Below are 21303 nucleotides of genomic sequence, written 5' to 3'. Positions count from 1 at the left end.
GACCTCGGCAAGTTCGGGCGAGGCTCCTGGACGAGCTGCAGCTCCTCACGACAAGACCAGGCACCCCAGAGAGGCTCCCCCTTCTACGGCAGACCGGCACGCTCGATGATCCCCGGAACGCCACGTCGGCTCTCGGGAAAGGAGCGAGACGGAAGCAGCGGCCGAGGACGTCGCTAGGCCTAACCCGTCACCTCTCCCGGCCACGTCAGCAGCAGCGACCGGGTTATACAGGCTCCCGAGAAGAGCGAGTTGAAGGACCGACCGAAAGGCAGCAACGAATATACGACGGTCGACGGAGGCACCGACATTAAGAAAGGCCCAACGAGATCCCCGCCGGGAGAAGACGAGCAACGAGGACGAACTCCGTAAGAACGACTTTCTTGCATCGCCACAACAGTAGGCCAGTGATGCCAGACTTTGGGGTAGGAAAGGCCTAGGACTAACGTAGGCAAAGTTAAGGGCAGGTTTATTAGTTCATTAGGCTGCATTTTTGTTAGCGTTTATTTATTCATTGTGTTTTAGTTCAGTGTGTATTTGAGTTTTTGGTTTGAGGTTTTTGAGTTCGCGTGTAAATAAAATCTGTTTGCTGTGTGGCCATCCGTCTTCCCTATCCATCTCTCATAACACCCGCACGCCTCCGAGATCAGTGACACACAAAACACATCACAATTGGCGAGCCTGCCAGGATCCGTTCCCGGATTCTATCCAGCCCAGTCACTGATACTCGGGAGTTGCAGAGATGGATTGGGAGGCGATATCGGCTGCTATTCGCAAGCAGAAGCTCAGCAAGGAGCAGGGCCTAAACTAATTGAGGATGAAAGGAAACGCGTAGAGGCCGCTCGATTAGCAGAACTTGCTGCAGTTAAGAAAGCTTATGAGGAAAGAAAACAACGCCTAGAGAAAGAGATAAAGATGCTACAAGAGAAAGCTCAGGCATCGGAAAGGAGAGAGCGTGAGGCTGAGCTAAAGATTGAGAGTAGGCCCGCTAGTGTAGCAGAGCTGGCGGACTACAGAAATTTGTCAGAAGACGTTGGCAGAGTAGATAGCGCCCGTCACGACCCAGAGGAGAAGCCCTCGACTACAGAACCCTTGATTAAGAAAGACAGTGATATGAGGATGGGCGAGATTCCGATAGAGATTGACGTAAGCGAGGAGCAGAGAGCGGTAACGAAAGAAGTAGCTTCACCTCGTAACGACATGGGGTTTGTAATGGAAAATGATTCCAAGAATCGCCAGGCACCAGAAATGACGAGCCAGTCAAACTCCGAGAGAAACGAGAAAGAGGATAGAGGCCCTAGTCACCTAAAAAGTGCAAAGCGTGAAGGTAGGAGGAAAACTCCCAGTAGATGGAAAAGAAAACGGCGTGTTAAAACGCAGATGCATGAGAAGAGGCGGACGTCAAGGAAAAGGATTAAGAGGCCAGAGTTAAGGCAGAGCCATTCCAAGCAGTACGAGCGATATGCAGGTGTAAGAAAGAAAAGGAAGCTAGAGCTAAAGCACAGGCATTCCAAGCTGCACGAGAAATGTGCCAGAGCAAGAAAGGGAAGGAGGCAGGCTGGGCGGAGAGAAGCGTGGGAGCTTAGGAAAAGGCGGAAAAAATGAACAGGTATAACCGGTAGGGTACTAAAGGAATATTATTTAGGAATGCCTTCGGACAGTGGAATAGTCAGCTCTTACAAATGTGTGTATATAGCAAGTTTATTCATATAGAGTGTTTGGGACAATGAACATTACAAACAATTGAGTGCAGTGTTGTGTGAACAGAAACAAATGGTGAAACGTGCGCGACAGTGCAGTGAAGTGTGATGATGAGTGGCAAGCGAAGACGACGCACAGAAGAGCACTCAAGCCACAACGAAAGTCAAGTTCGCCGCCAAAAAGAAGTTCAAGAGGAAGCAGTTTTTTGGAAAAAAACTCTTGAAGAGGGGAGCCATGTCATGAGTAAGACGCCGGAGGCGAAATAAAAGAAGACGAGGACGATGTGAGCGGAGCGTTCTGAACGGCGCGAGCGCGCGAGGCGCGTGACCCGAGGCGTGATCGAAGGAGAAACGGCGTTGTCTGAGCATTATCGACGTGGTTCCGGGCCAGGAAGGTCGCATCGCCAGCACCGCACTGGCGACGGGAGACTTGGGGGTCTGGCCGAGTCCGTGACGTTGGCCGTCCACGGTGTGGCCGTCGACCTCGGCAAGTTCGGGCGAGGCTCCTGGACGAGCTGCAGCTCCTCACGACAAGACCAGGCACCCCAGAGAGGCTCCCCCTTCTACGGCAGACCGGCACGCTCGATGATCCCCGGAACGCCACGTCGGCTCTCGGGAAAGGAGCGAGACGGAAGCAGCGGCCGAGGACGTCGCTAGGCCTAACCCGTCACCTCTCCCGGCCACGTCAGCAGCAGCGACCGGGTTATACAGGCTCCCGAGAAGAGCGAGTTGAAGGACCGACCGAAAGGCAGCAACGAATATACGACGGTCGACGGAGGCACCGACATTAAGAAAGGCCCAACGAGATCCCCGCCGGGAGAAGACGAGCAACGAGGACGAACTCCGTAAGAACGACTTTCTTGCATCGCCACAACAGTAGGCCAGTGATGCCAGACTTTGGGGTAGGAAAGGCCTAGGACTAACGTAGGCAAAGTTAAGGGCAGGTTTATTAGTTCATTAGGCTGCATTTTTGTTAGCGTTTATTTATTCATTGTGTTTTAGTTCAGTGTGTATTTGAGTTTTTGGTTTGAGGTTTTTGAGTTCGCGTGTAAATAAAATCTGTTTGCTGTGTTGCCATCCGTCTTCCCTATCCATCTCTCATAACACCCGCACGCCTCCGAGATCAGTGACACACAAAACACATCACAGTCGTCTGTATGAAAAAAAAGGGCTATGTGAGCGGAGGTCTGTCTGCGGCGGCTGCTGTGAATCACACCCATGTGTCACCCCACGCACTGCATCTCGCGATCTCCCAATTAGCGAGGCAGTCGCGCCACACTTCGCTCCGTTTGCATTGTGCCACACGAGACAGATTCTCCACGCCAGCCAACATATAGCAAAATGAAGAAACGTATACAGCTGCGCTCCAATTTCACATTAGGGAGAATTGTAATCGTCGGTGAATTTTTTTGCATGCCACTCAGCGCTTCAAGGACTCTCGGTCCGTGCGTCCCTTCGTTCTCGGCCCTTCCCCACCGCCGCTACACATGCTGTTTCGAAAGTGGCTTGCAGAACATCCCGAGTCCATTCCCAGATAAGTATGTGGAACCATGCGAGTACGAATGAGATGTGTTAGGCGAGAAACCACGAATTGCAAAATGACGAGTGTTGTGTGCCGCTGCCACAATCATTTTTCCGCGAGGTGTGGATGTGGCGTGTGGTGGCTTTTTAAAATTTGAACAGTAATGTAAAGGTCCATCAAAGTGGAGCTTGGGGTCCGATTCCTTTTGGCTGCTCACGAAATTCTAAAATGCCGGTCCCAGAAAGCCTGTGTCTACAAGGAGAGAAACCCAGTGGCGATTGCACATCCAACTGATTCGGCATCCCGCGCGCAGCACCACTTAGTGAAATGATCAAGTGTCACCTACGCTTTCTTATGGAATGCATATCGAACCGGGAGGCCTTTCATGTTCTTGAAGCAGAGTGGTTATTTGCTCTGCACGAACCATATCCACATGTGCAGCGAGCAAAACCGAAAGCACCCTGGTCATCTTTCCTCCCTAGCATGTACTGCCTTTCAGATTCAATCTCTTGTTTGACAGCATCAGCCAAAACAGTGCTGCTTCAAATTTGTCGGCATAAAATAATATCGATGACGCAAGAAGTGATCGCGTCTCTGTTAGGAGAAGCGCACTTGTAAGGAACGCGGCGCAGTGCAGGGTTCAATATATTGAATGTGGCAGTGAACGCGAGTTCTCTCTGCTATACTTTTGCATGGTATTCTCAAGGGGATCTTACAACTATTTGATATAGGCAATAATTCGATATATGTGAGTTTGGTATATCTGGGATCAACTGTACATCGCTGCCACCATGTGCAGAGGAGTCTGCAGTGCTCAGTGACACATGCTTTGTGATAATTGCCATCTGCGCAACGTGTGGCTTCACACAAGCAAGAAAATGTTGCAAAGTTTATGTTACATGTGGTATGCCACCTGGTTTTGTAATACCAACAGTAGTATTGACTTTGTTTCTGGTGGGCTGTGAAACCACTGCACATCTACCATGGCAAAGTATGCTTGTGACTGTTTATTTTGTCTCAGAAAAAAAATAACAGCTGCTTTACTGAATCGTGCGGATGAAAAAATGCAATATTGATGCTGAAATCAGAGCAAAAAGTGGTAAGCGTAAAACCTTTTTAAATCATAAAAAACTCTATTCGAGCACATGCATGCCTGCTGGGTGAGCTTTATTGTTTGTGCCAGTGCTGGAAGAGTCCCATGAGGGTTGCCATGACCCGTGCACCCAAATGTGCTGGTGGGTCCCGGTAAAGCCTCGATGGTGCCTGACCTCCCAAGGTGGAGCTTACCTCCATGCTGCTTGACCACTTCCGGCTGGACTGCAGCCACATTCTGCTCAGCCTTGGCTGCATTCGCCTTGGCTTCAACTGCTTCTTCCTTGGCTGCTTCCACCTTCTCAATGAGCCGTAACAAGTCATCCTGGAAACAAACGAATGCCACCACTGAATATTATCTAACTGCGGCAGTCATGGTGCACGAGTTGTGCTTTGTTATCATGACAACCTCAACGCAGAAGTTGGATGGACACGTCCATGTCATAAACAGTGGCACACCAGTATCCTTGAGAATGATTGATGATAACAGCCTTCTGCGGGCCTGAAGCTCAGTCAATTAATAAAATTTGGAGGAACAAGTCTACATAAAAAAATTCTGGTAGGACCAACATTACATTGATCTTTATAAGTAATGGCTTTGTAAGCGTCCCTCAGTCCTAAAATCGACACGTCCATGCCAGAGGCAGACATGGTTGGGCACATTATCAAAGGCATTGCGGACGACGCATTCAACCTTCTGGTCTTTAGAAACCTATCGACTGTTGACGCCATCATGAAGGAATGCTGCCATTTCGCGCAGGCGAAAAGCCGCCATATGGCACGGCTTCCAAATACTGTGATATGGGGTTTATTGGCGTTCAATCCCAGTCACGTTAGGTCCAGTGCAAAGAGCACCCGAGCAGTTCCAGGCAAACGCCAGCGCGAGGAAACCAGTGACACTGATCCTTCTGTCTTTGTCTTCCTCACTTCAGGAGCCATGCGACCACAACGACGCTTGTGCTATCTTCGTCATTACAACTGCAGCGACCTCTTCTTGTACCAACTCAACCGACCAAGCCAGCTTGCCACCACCAAGTGAAAACGTGACCTGCATTGTGCGCCGTGAACTCGAAGCAGCGTTTCCTGCTGAGACGATATTGCTGATCCAGTCTGTGGTTCGCCAGGAAATCGATAATATGGGCCTCCCCAGCGCCTGCTCCTATGCCTTGGTCCTATCGCAGTCCACCCCACAGTGCACGGAATCCATCGGACTGGCATACACCTGATGAAAGGCCTATCTGTTTCTGCTGCGGCTGAATCGGACACGTTTCCCATAACTGCCGTAGCCATTGGCCGTCCCCGCCTCGAAACACTTTCTGGAGTTCAAGTTCGCCCCGCAGTTTTTCACCCCGTCGCTTCTATGATGCTTCCGATGGCACTACTTCTACTTGCCCCTACGCCCGATCGCGCTCGCCTCAACGTCGCCAGCCACGTCTGCCCCAGCTTCACTGCTCGCCCTCGCCGAACTACCTAGGACCATTCCAGCCGGAAATCTAGGCAATGCGGCACCTCGAGGTGGTGCTGCAATGTCGGATTCGCCGCAAAATCCTCCTTTGATGCTGTTTACGAGACAAAACCTTCTTGACGTCGAATTTGCAATATGGCACACCCGTCACAGCACTCAATAGATACCAGAGCGCACATATCAATTATGACCAGCCGCCTTTGCTGCCATTTAAGGAAAATTGCTATGCCTGCCATTACTTGGGTCGTACGAATGCCCGACAGCAGCATGGTGGCCATGGTCAGATTGTGTACTGCACGTGTGAGCATTTCCGGCTGCAATACTGTCGTCCTTTTCACTGTGCTTGACCAATGCCCCCTTGACCTCATACTAGGCCTAAACTTCCTCTCTGCCCATTCAGTACTCGATTGTTCCTCAAGTACTGTGCGTCTTGACCTACCTCTGCTGGACGATCCTCCAACACCACACAAAATTCGCCTAAGACTGACTGATTTTGTTCACGTTTCACCACAGGCCTTGACATACATCGACATGTTGCCTTCTACGCCTGTTCCCGATGGTGATTACATCTCCACTCCTATAACTGCCATCATTCTCAGGCACAACATTATTGTCCCGCATACAATACTGAGGGTCACAGACAATCGCACGTATCTCCCTGTGGTGAATTTTGGGCTCACAAAGAAAATTCTGCCTAAAGATATCACTCTGGCTACGATCACTGCATTAGAAGTTCGCTGCGTTGAGACTTCTGCCGTCGACGCTTCCTGTGAGCCTGTCCAATTTGCCATTTTACTGACAACGACATTAGGAAAATGATCGCCCCGAATCTCTCACCTGCGGAGGCTGAGCAACTCTGCAGTTTATTGCTTTCATACAAGGACATGATCGACCTGAACAACTGACCCTTAGGCCAGACGTCACTTGTCAAACACCGTATACATACAGGCGATAATCCCCCCATCCATCGGTGGCCCTACTGGGTTTCAGCTTCGGAGCACCACGTCATCAAAATGGAAGTAGACAAAGTAGTATATGTCGACAAATTGTTATTCTGAACATGATATAATATACACTCTCATTACACATTTGCACGTTTTTATAATATCAAGCGTGCTTGAATATTGGTTTAATAAACTTTGGATTAAATACCGAAGTTGTCTAGCACCGTAGTTTGTCTGGCAGTGGGGAGTGATAAAATAGTTGCTCTAAGATCATATTGCCAGTTACAAGAGGGTTAGGTTAAGAAAGTAGACTAATTTTTAACAATTTCTGCCCGCATATACATAGGAAGCCTTAGATTAAATAGTTTTGTTATGTCGGCCGGACCAGGCGGCCGAACTAACGCACCACATGACTCCAGTCAAGTCCAGACGAGCCCAAAGTGAACTTTTCATCGAGGCGTTGTCTACTACTATAAATACATGTGATGCCTGTGGTGCCACCTCTCGATGTGTTTGCATGAATACTCGTGAACCACTGTCAAATCACTGCACATAGTCTTGGAAGTGCACTGGAGCTCCGTCTGTCATGTTGTTTTTGTCACTGATCTCAAGAGCATGCGGTTGTTACAAAGGAATCTCGATGATACGAATCTCACGGGGTCACAAAAAATATTCGTATTAGCCGAAATTCGTATCATCAAAATGCAATTAGAACTAGCCAAATTAAGAGGGCATGCGGGGATCAGATCGCGAAAATTGTGAGAAAATTCGATTTTTGAAAACCACGCATTTTGGTATCTGCAACACCTATACTACGCTGTATCAAAATGGTTTGGCTGAAAACGCACTGAAAGTGCCCGAAAAAGATGAATTCGTCTGTGCACAGGGCGAGAAAACAGCTTTAAATTTAGCAAAATCACCGCAGTTCACGGAGACATATCTCATATTTCCTGCCACCGAGCGCCGCCATCTTGATATCGTTCGAAAGCTCAAAGTTTCGCCATTCCGCTTCTCAATTCATCCATTGCCGCCATCTTGTAACAAACGCACAAATACAAAAGAAGCGCGGGTCTGCAATAGGTAGTCACACGGGCCCTCCGATGAAAGCGGGCCTCCTATTGGCTGCCGTGCTGAAAGGAATCTCTCCATTGGTTGCTGCTGTGACAGGGGCGAGATGGCAGCCGCAGTTGTCTGCTTCGTAAACCACGCCAGCGTCTTCACTTGACACGCAGAATTCAGATTACTGAGAGCTCCCAGGTTAGTGATGGATCGTCACTCGTTGGATCGAGAAGAAATTTTGGACGAAGCACGCCTTCGGAATACGGAAGCGCAAGCCTCTTATGGCTAGAAAAATACGGCGATTAGCGCGAGAAGCGGAGGAGCGCCCGATTGAACGTGCTGCGCTATCTTGCACCACGTGACTCTGGCAGCGAAACCGACAATCGCCCTGAGCTATCGGTACCGATAACGCAGTCGACGGAAGACGCGCCAACGGAGGCTCCCGCGCCTCAGCGTACAGCCGTGCGAATCAGCCGAGATCGTATCTTGGTAGACATAGCTAGCTCGCTGCAACTAGGCAAAATGGCGCAAACACAAAGAACGCGGCCCGAAGTGCAGCAGCCGCTCCGTCCGGCCGATGACACGTGGAAAAGGAGGAAAAGCACAAAAGCAACAAAAGTGCCACCACTTCAAACTCTTCGCACCGAGTCGCGGCCTCCGCTCTGTCCGGCGCCGCGTCCGCGCCTCCGCACCAAAAGAGAAAGGGAGAAAGCGCGTGACTGCGCGCTGTTCTCTTTCGCAGTCGTCGGTGGGGCGGCGTTTATTCGTATCAACCGACGCGGGGCGAAAATCGATTCGTAACAACCGTTCTCTAGTACGTTGTAAAGTAATGGAGAGCTCAGCTGGGACCACAGAAAAATTCGTATTATCCGGGAATTCGTATTAGCCGTGATCGTATCATCGAGATTCCACTTAATAGAGATGAGGTTGGGAAACGCATGGCGGCAGAGCAAGCAGGTTTTAATTTCACACCAACTCAAAACTCAAAATAAAGCTCACTGAAGGAAAAACTACCGACAAATGTACAACCTAATCCTTAATAAACACGGAATATGTTCTTAAACTCGCCTACTGGGCATTTGCTCTCTGAGAGTCAGGCAACTCTGGCCTATTGTGTTCTCGCCGCTTACATGGAATGTCCTCACGTTTCTTGATGCTGACTCATGGGACTCGCTTCGTCCAAGTCGCGTCGCATCTCTTTCGGAGTTGTTGCTCCTGGCAATCTTGACGATGTCGTCGCCTTGGTGGATGCGTTTCTTGACGCTGACTCATGGGGCTCTCTTCGTCCAAGTCGCGTCGCTTCTCTTTCGGAGTCGTTTCTCCCGACAATCTTGACGATATCGTTGCCTTGGTGGACGCCTGTAACTGGATCGCTAAGGCTGACGTGGCAGAGAGGCCCGACGGACTAGGCCTAACGACGTTCTCGGCCGTTGCTTCCATCCCGGTCCTTTCTCAATGTGCCGACGTGGCGTTCCTGGGATCATCGAACGCGCTGGTCTGCCGATGAAGGGAGATCCTCTCTAGAGTGCCCGGCCTGCCGTGTTATGCTGCACCTCAGACTGCCCACGTCACGGACACAGCCGGACCTCCAAGTCTCCCGTCGCCAGTGCGTTGCTGACGATGCGACCTTCTCAGCCCAGAGCCACGTCGATAATGCTCGAACAGTGCCATTTCTCCCTCGATTACGGCTCGGTTCACGCACTTCGAGGTCTCGTGCTGTTTCGACCGCTCGGTTCACTTCGTCGTCTCAGAGAACTCAGCTGTATGGCCCAGGTTTTCAATGCAACGAATAGCTATTTTTTGAAGAATAGACTGAATAGTTGTCTACATTAGCTTTAATTGTAGTACCCCAGATTAGCAAACAATAGTGTAAATGCGACTGAAGTAGTGTGTTGTACAAGCAAAGTTTCAACCACGTTGGAACTAAATGTAATTTTAAATGGCACACCTATGGACCTAGAGAGTGTAGAGTGAATTTTACTTGTATGGGGTGACCAGCTTAAGTTTGGGGAGGCCAGCTTACGTTTTCTTCAAAAACAACACCAAGGAACTTAACAAGTGATGCACGTTCAATTGTGGAGCTTTTGAAGTTAATCTGAAGGTTAAAGTTATCGGGTTTACTTCTTGGCTTAAAGACTGTCGAGACGAGAGGAACGAAGCGACCTTCGGCTGTGCTGGCAACGAACGAAGTGCCCGGCACTGTTTATTGTCATGGTATATATACACTAATGAAATAGAACCACCTCAGTGGTGCCCTCTGTTAGAGGGGTAAGCAGTGTTAGTGTTAGTGGCACCACCGTGGGCTAGAATGCAACACAACACAACACCACATCTTCCTTTCCGAGGTCACATTTACAAGTTGTCTCTTGGGTGGCACCACACACCTTCCAGACCTTGTAACCTTTTCGGGGATGCCACCCGTGTCCCGCCTGGCACTGCTCTCATGCTTGCCGGGTGATGCTTACTCCTGGCTTGGCCCTGGGCTTGGAGTAAGGTTGGAGATGTCAGGTTTGGTTTATCAGGGGATGATGCACTTGAATCTGGAGTGGGCTGCTCGGTTGCAAAAGACACCAGATGCCGTCGGTTTCTCTGCATTACACCCCTGGGTGTTTCTACGATGTACGAGCGTGGCCGATGGGCTCTGCTGAGAACCTGAGCGCGGCACTCGGCATCTGTTACCCATACTTCGTCCCCTGAAGAGAGGTCCCGAAGCTCTCGCACCCCGTGGCGACGGTTAAAGTTCCGAGCTTGCCGTTTCTTGGCGGTGGTGTCCTTTTGGGAGATGTCTGGTGGTGGTATTTCTGGAGACAGCTTGCCGTGGTCCCTGGGTACGCGTGTTCGCAACCGCTGACCCGTGAGCAGCTGCGATGTGCTGTAACCCGTGACACACGGTGTGTCGCGATACACTAACAGTGCCAGGAAGCAGTCATTGCTCTTTCGGAAGAGATTGTTTACTGTGTGCACTGCCCGTTCTACTGCACTGTTTGACTGGGGTTAACCGGAACTGCTAGTAACGTGACTGAACCCATAGTTTTTCGCAAAACTTGCAAACTCGTGTGACGAGAACTGGGGTCCATTATCACTTCGGAGCACTTCCGGTATGCTGAATCGAGCCGTGACACTCCTGATAGCCGAAATCACCGCCTGGATGGAAGCGTTGCGTAGCATGATGACTTAAGGGTAGCGTGAATAGTAGTCCACAAGCAGCAGGAAATTTTGTCCCTCCAGGTGGAACAAATCTGCCCCCACTTGTAGCCATGGGCTCTCCATTGAAGGTGTTGGTAGCAAAGGCTCAGCCTGCTGAACTCTTCTAGTTGTGCACCGTTCACATAATTCAACCATTGACGTAATATGTTTGCCTATGTTAGGCCACCAAACAGAGTCGCGGGTACGTGCCCTGCACCGGTTCACGCCCTGATGGCCTTCATGGATTGCATTCAAAACGTCCCTCCGCAGAGCTTCCGGAATCACAAGACGCCCTCCTTTAAGAAGCAATTCCTTGCATACCGTCAGCTCCCCTTGGTACTTCCAATACTTCAAAAAGTTCGATGGAACGTTGCTCTTTCGGGGCCAGCCTTGTCTGCAGTATTTCACAAGGGCGACGCACTCGCCATCCATCGACTGGTGTTAACCCAGTGCGTCAAGGCCGACTGGTGTGTCTTGCTCAATGCTGCTGACAACCTCACTCACATACAACTCCACTTGATTTCCCTCCGCGATGGATGCTGGTGTGACAGGGGCTCTTGAAAGAGTATCAGCTGTTGCCAGCAGCTTCCCCGGAACGTACAGAATCCTGTACTGGTACCTCATGAGCTGTAGTCGAATCCTTTGGATTCTTGGCGGTAAAGCATCGACATCCATGGAACCCAGCAGTTACGTGAGCGGTAAGTGGTCAGTCTTGGCGGTGAACCACGGACATACTCGTCAAACCGCTTGACTGCCCATGCAACTGCCAAGCCTTCCTTTTCCGTCTGGCTGTACCTTTGTTTCGTTGGTGTGAGGGAGCATGATGCGTAGGCCACAGCTCTACGCTCCTCACTCGGCTGGTCTTGTAGCAAAACAGCACCCAAGCTAAACGAACTAGAATCTGCGGATATGATGGTCGGGTGCAGTGGGTGGTAGTTCGGCATGCAGATGTTGGACGACATCATATCCTTCAACTTCTGGAACGCATCCTGCTTAACTGGTCCCCACGCCCACTTGCTTTTCTTGTTGAGCAATCCACAAATAGGTGCCGTCACCTCTGACAAGTGTGGTAAGAACCGTCCCACGTGGTTTGCCATGCCCAATGGTCTGCAGACCATTGGGCATTGGGCAGCAGTGTGCCAGCACAGCACACTGCTGCGAAGTGTCCCTTCTTACTGCATTTGTTGCACGTTGCTTGGCGCGCGGGGCATTCTGAGCGCGGAGGAAAAGACCGTCCGCAAAATCCGCAAGGCGAAGAAGAATGTGCCGTCTGCGCTTATGTGCCGTCTTTCTGCAGATTGCAGCAGCTGGGGTACTCATGTCGGCGCTATCACTGCAACCTGGCCACGCCTACTGATGCCCGGTGGAAATGGCGGGAGCATCGCTGGATCTTTCGACCATGTCAGCTGTCATAGAAAACGTCAGCGGACAGTGGGCGTCGTCAACAGACCATAAAGTACTAAACGGCAGCCTCACGCCATCACAACGGGGACCGGTGTCGACGAGAGCTTACGTGCTGTCTTTCTGCAGGTTGGTGTTGCATATCATGCTACTCCTAAACCTAAGAAGCGCCGTTTTCTGTCGACACCGTGGCCCTTGTTTCTTGCTATTCACTTTATTGGAAGTGTGTCTTTCACGTGGTTTTGCATTACGAGCTTTGTAGTGCATCAGCTTGTACTTTTGTCCGGAGACGTCGAGCTGAATCCTGGACCTCTGACAGAGGCTCAGGTTACAAAGCTCAAGAAAGCTGTTGATGTCATTCCTGTAATTCAAGAAAACCAGCAAAAACTTTTGAAGGCGGTCTCAGTTGTCCAGTCAAATCGAGGTGAATTCATGGAGAAGCTAGATTGTTTGGCAACAAAGCTATCCAAAGTAGAAGAGATTCAGTCCTTCAGAGGCACACAACAGCTGTCATGAACCTTCAGTCGACTGTTGAATCTCTGAGGAAACAAGTTCAAACTTTGTCAGAAAAAAACGACGACTTAGAAAACCGCTCTAGGTGATGCAACCTTGTTTTTTATGGCATTATGGATACTGAAAGGGAAACCTGGGATGAGGCAAAAAAAAATGTTATCTGTTGGTGTAAGGATCTGCTCGGTGTGAGCATCAGTCACAGTGACATTGAACGCACTCACAGGATAGGGCGATACAGCGCGCTAAAGCCACGACCAACTTTAGTTGCTTTTTGTCCTACAAAACTAAACAGAAGGTTTTACTTCAACGCCAGAAGCTTAAAGAAACAAGCTACGCTATGAGTGAAGACTACTCCACGTAGGTTCGCTTAGAAAGAAGGCATCTAATTTCATTCGCCAAAAAGCAAACGCACCCCTTTAAGCTTCGGTTTAACTGTTTGAATATTGGAAACAGAACCTACATCTTTGATAATGAGGCAAAAGAGGTGGTACAGTGCAATTCATAGCAAACCCTCGAAGCTGACCGTTCTGCGTATGTCAAACAAAGTTTGCAGCTTATAATTATCAACTGCCGCAGCATAAAAGATAAAACAGATGAGTTCGCGCTCGTAATTTCACTGCATTGCCCCGACATTATCATTGGTACTAAATCCTGGCTGGATGACACAGTTTGAAATGCTGAAGTGTTCCTAATAGGCTACACGGTTTATCGCTCAGACTGGAACAGACACGGAGGGGGTGTATTCATACTTGTTTCAGATAACTTGCAAAGCTGGCTGATCGATCTTTGCAACATAGACTGCGAGCTTGTTATGTGTAATGTTGCTTCACAAACTGGTAGGACAATTACAATAGCCTCGTTCTACAGGCCCCCAGGAAATGACAGTGCAGCTATATCTAGCCTGTCTGAAGCACTGGCATCAGTTTCTTACGACATAGTTCTACTGGGGGGTGACTTCAACCTACCAGACGTGTCCTGGGGCCACGGCCGGCCGACCAATTTATCAAACTCATCGTTACATTCTGCCTTGTTGGACTTCACAAGTAGCTTCAACCTTACTCAGTGCGTCGAGTCTCCAACCAGAGTCACTGCTCTGTCATCCAACACCCTCGATCTCCTCTTCACAAACGAAGCTGATATGGTGTCTCCACCTATCTGTGTTCCCGGTATCAGCGACCACGCTGTTGTTTTAACCAGCATTTCTTATCCACACCAAAATAGAGCTCGGCTTACTCCAAAACTGATATACTTTTACGATCAGTGAAACTACCATTCAATGAACAGTGAATTAACTAATTTTCTTTCAGCTTTCACAGAGGTTTGCGCAGAAAAAGACGTTAACATTGCTTGGAGCGTACTGAAAGATAAAATACTTGCGCTAATTTCGGAGCACATACCATCAACATTTCTAACTGCCAAAGGTTGGAAAGATAAACCATGGATCACCCCCGAAATTCGTCAACTCCTTAGACGAACACGCCGTCTTTTTCAGAACCTCAGAAAAAGCTAAATGCCAGTTCCTTCTGAAAAACTATTTTCTGTCCAGCAAATTTGTAAATAAAAAATTAGTGAAGCGAAGCATCATTTTTTCAGTACTTTAGATGCAAAGATTCGAAACAATGACAAAATCATATGAAAGCTTGTCCAGAAAACCAGGAAAGAGAAAATTGGTATACAATGCATCACGTCTGACAATGGCACAATAACAAATGATGAATTGATAGCCACTGCTTTCAACGACTATTTCAGGTCCGCCTTTTCTGCTAATTCCGCAATGAACAATATTACTTCACCGGCATGCGCCTCAGTTCTTCAGGAAATGTCCGATATCACTTTATCAATTCATGGTATTTTTCAAATCCTTACCAGCCTAGACACAAACAAAGCGACAAGTCCTGACAGCATACTCAATCGCGTGCTGAAAGAATGTGGTAGCTCTCTTAGTAATCTTCTCACAACGTATATGACGTCACTATCTAAAGGAATCATGCCGGACGAATGGAAATTTGCTCATGTGGTTCCTGTCCATAAGAAAGGACCAAAAAATAACTTGGAACAATACCGCCCAATTTCTCTCCTATGTGGCGCTTCGAAAATTATGGAACACATCGTATACAGCAACCTAATGAGGCACCTGAATTCGCAAAACTTTTTTTATGCAGAACAGCATGGTTTTCGCGCCGGATTTTCTTGTGACACACAGTTAACGGAATTTTCTTTTGACATAACTGCATTAGATCAAGGTACTAGCATTGACTGCTTGTTTTTAGATTTCAAAAAAGCATTTGATCGGGTACGACATGATTGTATAATACACAAACTTCAGCATTTAAAAATTCCCGCTGACCTAATGAACTGGTTAAAAAACTACTTCGTAAATCGCAGACAGATAAGAGTGGTAAATGGATGTTGCTCATCAGCTGTTCCAGTCACGTCCGGAGTACCGCAGGGGTCTGTTCTGGGCCCGTTATTATTTATTTTATTAACCATATTGCTAAGAACATCCAGTCGAACCTACGATTGTACGCAGATGACTGCGTTGTTTACAGCTTGATAAACAATCCAGGTGACATAAAAATTCTTCAACAGGACCTTAATAAAATTTCGAACTGGTATATGCTACTTGGTGCATCACACTAAATGAATCAAAATGCAACTACGTGTTCTTTTCTAGGAAAGAAACTGACGTTTCCCATTCTTACAGAGTGAATAATTCAACCATTTCGAGCGTAACAGGGGCCAAGTACGGCGGCGTTCACTTCTCAAGTGATCTTACTTGGCAGGATCATAATGCCAAGATTGCCGCGAAAGGGAATAACACACGAATGTTCTTGGCTCGAAATTTTCACCCCTGTCCTCGGGCAACTAAGAAGTTATTATACACGACATACGTAACGCCTGTTCTTGAGTATGCGTGCACGATATGGGACCCTTATCAGGACAACCTTAAATACATCCTAGAGCGCGTACAAAACCACAGAAATGAAAATACGCCTAGAGGTTTCGACGCTAGCCGAACGCCGGCGTTGCTTGCGTCTCAAATTTTTTCATAAGATCTTTTACAACAATACTGGCATTAATAAATCAAAATACATGCTTAACCCACAATGAGTAACATGAGAACAAGGTGAGAGTAGGAGCCAACGTTTTGACAAGTGGACTTGTCTTCTTCAAGGCGACATATGCTCTCCTCGGCACAGTATACATAGGCAGGGTTCTTCTAAAGGGGAGAGAAGGTAAGGCGGGTGGGTGAGGTAACGAGCCAGAGTGTGTTAGTGGCGAGGGTGTAGAATTGAAAAGAAATATAATGCACTACTGATAGTCGGTGGAGGAGTTTGAGGCAGCTCTGTGTGTTAGCAGGTCGACGTGTCATGGCAGGTTCCTCTTTTCATGGAAGGGGTGGGGAGGGGTGGGGGGGGAGTGTCTGCTCTGCTAGAGGTCAGTGAACTATTGTGTCTGACAGGGAGAATAAAAGTAGCGGCAGAAAAATGGTGTCCTGGCGCACAAAACAAAAAAAGTAAAGCGGGGGGGGGGCATAGATATATAGATACAAGAACGAAAGGATTGAGTTAGAGGAAAGGGAGGTTGGCATATTATTGACAACCGAATAACGAAAAAAAAAAATTAAGCAACTCCATCACTAAGTGCTGTTGTCTATGCTTTTCAATTTAACATAGCGAATAGATTCTAAAGCTCCCTTTGAAACGTTCATGCCTATTGGTTGCAGTGTATTGAACTTATGAATGAGGTACGATTCTCTATATTTTCTGTCTCGCGCAGAACGAAAATTTGACTGTAGTATGTAGAGTTTAAGTTCATCAAAGTTATGACATGATTGGTTGAAATGCTCGGCGACGGCTTTGGGAAGCTTTTTAGCTGTGTCCGCGCGATGTCCATTTAGCCTGATGTTCATTGATTGTCCCGTTTCACCGATACATTGCTTCTTACAGAAGGAACACTCAAGCATATATATTACATCGGAGCTAGTGCAAGTAAAGCTAGTTTTCACTTCGTGTGTGTAGCCATTTGTGGTACTTTTAATTTTAAGGTCACTTTGAAGGTGCTTGCAGGTTTTGCACCTGGGGTGAGAACATGCTTTTATAACGGGGGAATGATGTTGGCTGACTTTTGAATGCACTAACATGTCTTTAATGTTTCTGTTGCGGCGATAGGTAACCCTTGGTACATCCGGGAACGCTTTTCTCAGACGCTCATTACTTGATAATATTGGATAGTATTTTCGTAGGATGTTGTTCATGTTTGGGAGGGCGTTAGAATATTTTGTTATAAAGGCTGGTGGTCTATCAGATTCTGGTATAGGTTGTTTGGACTCTAACCCAACTTCGGTTTACAGCAACCTTGTCCAAAGTACAATAGCGCAGCTGCTGTCCCTGGAACTAATCACGCAGTCTGAATATCGCTTTATGATGCCCAATAACAAAGAAGCCGGCCGCTTTATCTCCTTCCTAAAATACATAAGGTTCCCGTAGAAGAAATATTTACTGCAGAAATCCCAGGCAGGCCTATAGTATCAAATAACAACACACCTACCGAGTCACTATCTAAATTCTTAAATCACGATCTGTCAAACATCCCCAACAACCCTAGCATCATTTGTTCAAGATACGCCCCACTTCCTTCGAATTATCGACTCGAGTAACGTTAACTAAATTCTCTCCGACCTTGCTATTCTAGTAACTTTAGATGTTTCTGCTCTTTATACTAACATACCTAGGCGGGAAGGAATTGAAGCCGTGTCGAAGTCCCTCGCAATCAATCCTCAAGCGCACTCTCCCGAAGTTTACCTGTCACTTCTAGAGTTAGTTCTTATGCTCAACTATTTCGAATTCGATTCTATTCACTACCTACAAACTTTCGGCACAACCATGAGCGTTCCATTCGCCCCCACGTATGCCAACATTTTCATGGGACAGCTTGAAGCAGACCTGATAAAATCGTACCATTTAAAACTCCACACCTACTTGTGTTACATTGACGACATATTCATAATATGGGAACACGGCACAAACGCGCTAACCGACCTAATTAGCCATTTCAACCGCTTTCATCCAAGTATTAAGTTTACTGCTCACCACTCTCCTAGACAGATCAACTTCCTCGACACGACGGTTTACATAGAAAATGGAAAATTGAGAACAACACTTTACCGGAAGCCTACGGATAGCCAGCAGTATTTAGATTACACCTGTCATCACCCGCGACATTGCAAGCGAGGAATTTTTGTTGGGCCGAAACGAATAAGAAGAATCTGTAGCGACGACAACAATTATATCCACCACCTAAATGACCTTAAAGTAACGCTAGCGAAACGAAACCATCCACAAATTCCTCTCGACCAGGCTTACGACGTCGCATCAAGATTAGAGAAGCAGTCGGCATTAGCTCAGAAACAACCTATACCAGAATCTGATAGACCACCAGCCTTTATAACAAAATATTCTAACGCCCTTCCAAACATAAACAACATCCTACGAAAATACCATCCAATATTATCAAGTAACGAGCGTCTGACAAACAGCGTTCCCGGATGTACCAAGGGCACGGAGCAAGAAACCTTTAGGAGTGGAAACTCCGCCAGTTGCGGTGACCAGAAAATGTCACAAGCCCGCGGAGCCACTATCATACTGGCGGCACCTGGCAGCTGAGAAAGAAATTATTGCCGTCTTAGTTGCCAGGGCAACCACTCACGTGTGTTACTCCCGTTCGCGGCCGCGCACCTTGCTCCCGTACGGCCGCGCGCCTCCACAAGTTCTACTGAGGGCACTCACGCGTCCCACCTGCGTCCCCATCTTAGGCTAGCAAATTCCGAACAAGAGTACACTGCATGTATCAGCGCTGTAAGTATTACGGCCCTCGAACAGACACCGACAAGAACAGTTACTGATTCACTTAAAAGCCCACAAAAACAACGTTAAGGCGTGCACGCTGAAGCGAACGCCCATGTCGTCTGCTTTGAGTGGGAGACACGGGCGCCGCCGAAGAGAACGCGCTTCAGCAGCACCACCGGGCTTCTGCTCTTTTTTTTTTTCGCTGCTGCTTGCATGATACGCCGCAAGGCGCCGCCACGAGAGGAAAGCATGAACGTACCGTGCGCTGGTCCTGAGCCACGCTCCGCCGCTAGCAGCCGAAACGCGCGGCCGCGTGACGTCAGCGCCCCGCCCTCACCGCAAACCACCGCGTGCGCAGCGCCACCGCGGGAACCGGTTAGGCGGCGCGGGCGGGGAATAAGGCCAGCGGGAACGATGGCGAGGGATGGCAGAGCAGGCGAAGCCCGCGCAATCATGCCGGCGCAACCCTCAATCCCCACAATATCTATGCCCCCCCCCGCGTTTATTTTTTTTGTGTGTGCCAGGACATCATTTATCTGCCGCTACTTTTCTGTTTCAGACACGATAGATCACTGACCTCCAGTGGAGCAGACACTCCCCCCCCCCCCTCCGTCGTCCTGTCCCCTTCCATGAAGAGGAACCTGCCATGACACGTCAACCTGCTAACACATGGCGCTGCCTCAAACTCCTCCACCGACTATCAGTAGTGCATTATATTTCTTTTCAATTCTACACCCTCGCCACTAACACACTCTGGCTCGTTACCTCACCCACCCGCCTTACCTTCTCTCCCCTTTAGAAGAACCCTACCTATATATACTGTGCCGAGGAGAGCGTTTGTCGCCTTGAAGAAGACAAATCCACTTTTCGAAACGTTGGCTCCTGCTCTCACCTTGTTCTCGTGTTACTCATCGTCTTGAATCGCCATCTCCCGCATTCCCCTTGTTTTCGATGCTTAACCCACATTACATATCCCATCGCCGTGAACACACATTAAAAGTAAGGCCAATGAAGTCAAGAACGAACTCATTAAAGTATTCTTTTTCCCCAAAACCATCAGTGAATGGAATGCTCCATTTCGTTTCTAAAACATCAAATTTAGCCTTTTTCAGTGAACTGCTTGACATGTGATCAGTTCGTGTATTTTGATGTTATTTTTGTTCGTGTTTGCTTGCCTACTATACAGGGTGTTTCATTTTAGCTGCACCAAATTTTTAAAAATTGCCTGTGGCAGATAGCACAATTATAATCCTTGATCTAAACTACTCGATGAGGCGGCCATTACTTCCACGAGAAAAAAAAAAACGCTTAATTGAGTAAATACATAATTACGCTAATTAACTTTTTAATTATTTATTTTACGGCACATCTTTCAATCTACGGATTATAGCCGCTGAGTTCGCAAGGCGATACGTATCCCCTTGGAACGGATTCTCAGGACTGCACCAGTTTCGGGATATTAATTTTCAAAGTGTCCGACGAAATACATGGGCGTTTCAGTTAACATTGTGCTTCAATGCATAAAACAGCGTTTTCCTCAAGAAGTTAACTGGAACGCCCATACATTTCGTCGGACACTTCAAAAATTAATATCTGGAAACTGGTTCAGTCCTGAGAATTCGTTCCATAGTGGATACGCCTTGCGAACTCAGCGGCTATAATCCATAGATTGAAAGATGTGCCGTAAAATCATTAATGAAAAGTTCACTAGCGTAAATACGTTAATTACTCAATTAGGCGTTTTGATTAAGGATTATAACTGTGCTATCTGCCACAGGCAATGTTTAAAAATTTGTGCAGCTAAATGAAACACCCTGTATATATATATAATATATATATATATATATATATATATATATATATATATAGTATAGTGTATATAGTATTGTGTATATGTGCGTAACTGTGTTTATATATTTATATGTGCACATGAATGTGTATAAGTGTATATATGTACATATAGTCCTTTTCTTTTCTTTTTTCTTTAAAGATAGCTGTGATGCCTGCACTGTATTATTCGTCACTGTGTTTTTTTTTGTTATGTGACCTTAATTACCACTGTTTTGCATTTGTTTATTTACCCCCCCCCCACCCCCCACCCCCCCCCCCCCACTGTAACGCTCGCGGAGCGAATGTGGGAATGTATAATAAACAAATAAGTATAATAAATAAATAGGCTTCCATAACTACGTGCTGGAGTATATGACTTTGTAACTAGTAGTAATTGAGAAAGTTTTCTGTGTCTATTCAGTAGTACATATTTGTGAACATCTTGTTTATATACCCTTTTATATGCTTATATAGTGTTTTATATGTAATAGCGCATAGTGAGTGTGTGTATTATGTAATGTAACTGTCATCAATACCATGTCATGCATTAGCTGTCTGCCTAGTAAGAAGGGGCTCGAATCCTAGTCCAGTGAACATGCACTAACTTTTTGGTTGGGCCGCCTCAAATTTTTGTAATGAAAAATTGAATAAAATTTTAGGTTACCTTTCAACAACGAACGCTTTCTTTAATTGCACGTAATGTCTGTGAGGTACACACAACGCTACAAAATTAGGGCTCAGCCTA

General features: G+C 47.4%; 1 protein-coding gene across 6 annotated transcripts in view; it reads right to left on the bottom strand.

Moving 5' to 3' along the window:
• Window positions 1-21303, bottom strand: part of LOC119458726 (NAD-dependent protein deacetylase sirtuin-2) — a 419041-nt gene that overhangs the window by 38625 nt on the left and 359113 nt on the right. For 5 of the 6 annotated variants that reach the window (XM_049671397.1, XM_049671400.1, XM_049671402.1 and 2 more), the window contains one exon: window positions 4507-4636. The exons of the other annotated variant lie outside the window; for it this stretch is intronic. In XM_049671397.1, the coding sequence (XP_049527354.1) occupies window positions 4507-4636 (130 nt within the window). The remainder of the gene's footprint in view (window positions 1-4506; window positions 4637-21303) is intronic. 6 annotated transcript variants of the gene reach the window in all.

Source organism: Dermacentor silvarum, chromosome 7 (assembly GCF_013339745.2).
Source record: "Dermacentor silvarum isolate Dsil-2018 chromosome 7, BIME_Dsil_1.4, whole genome shotgun sequence".
Lineage (NCBI taxonomy): Eukaryota > Metazoa > Arthropoda > Arachnida > Ixodida > Ixodidae > Dermacentor > Dermacentor silvarum.
The sequence above is the reverse complement of the archived record's forward strand: the minus strand, read 5'-3'. Positions and strand labels throughout refer to the sequence as shown.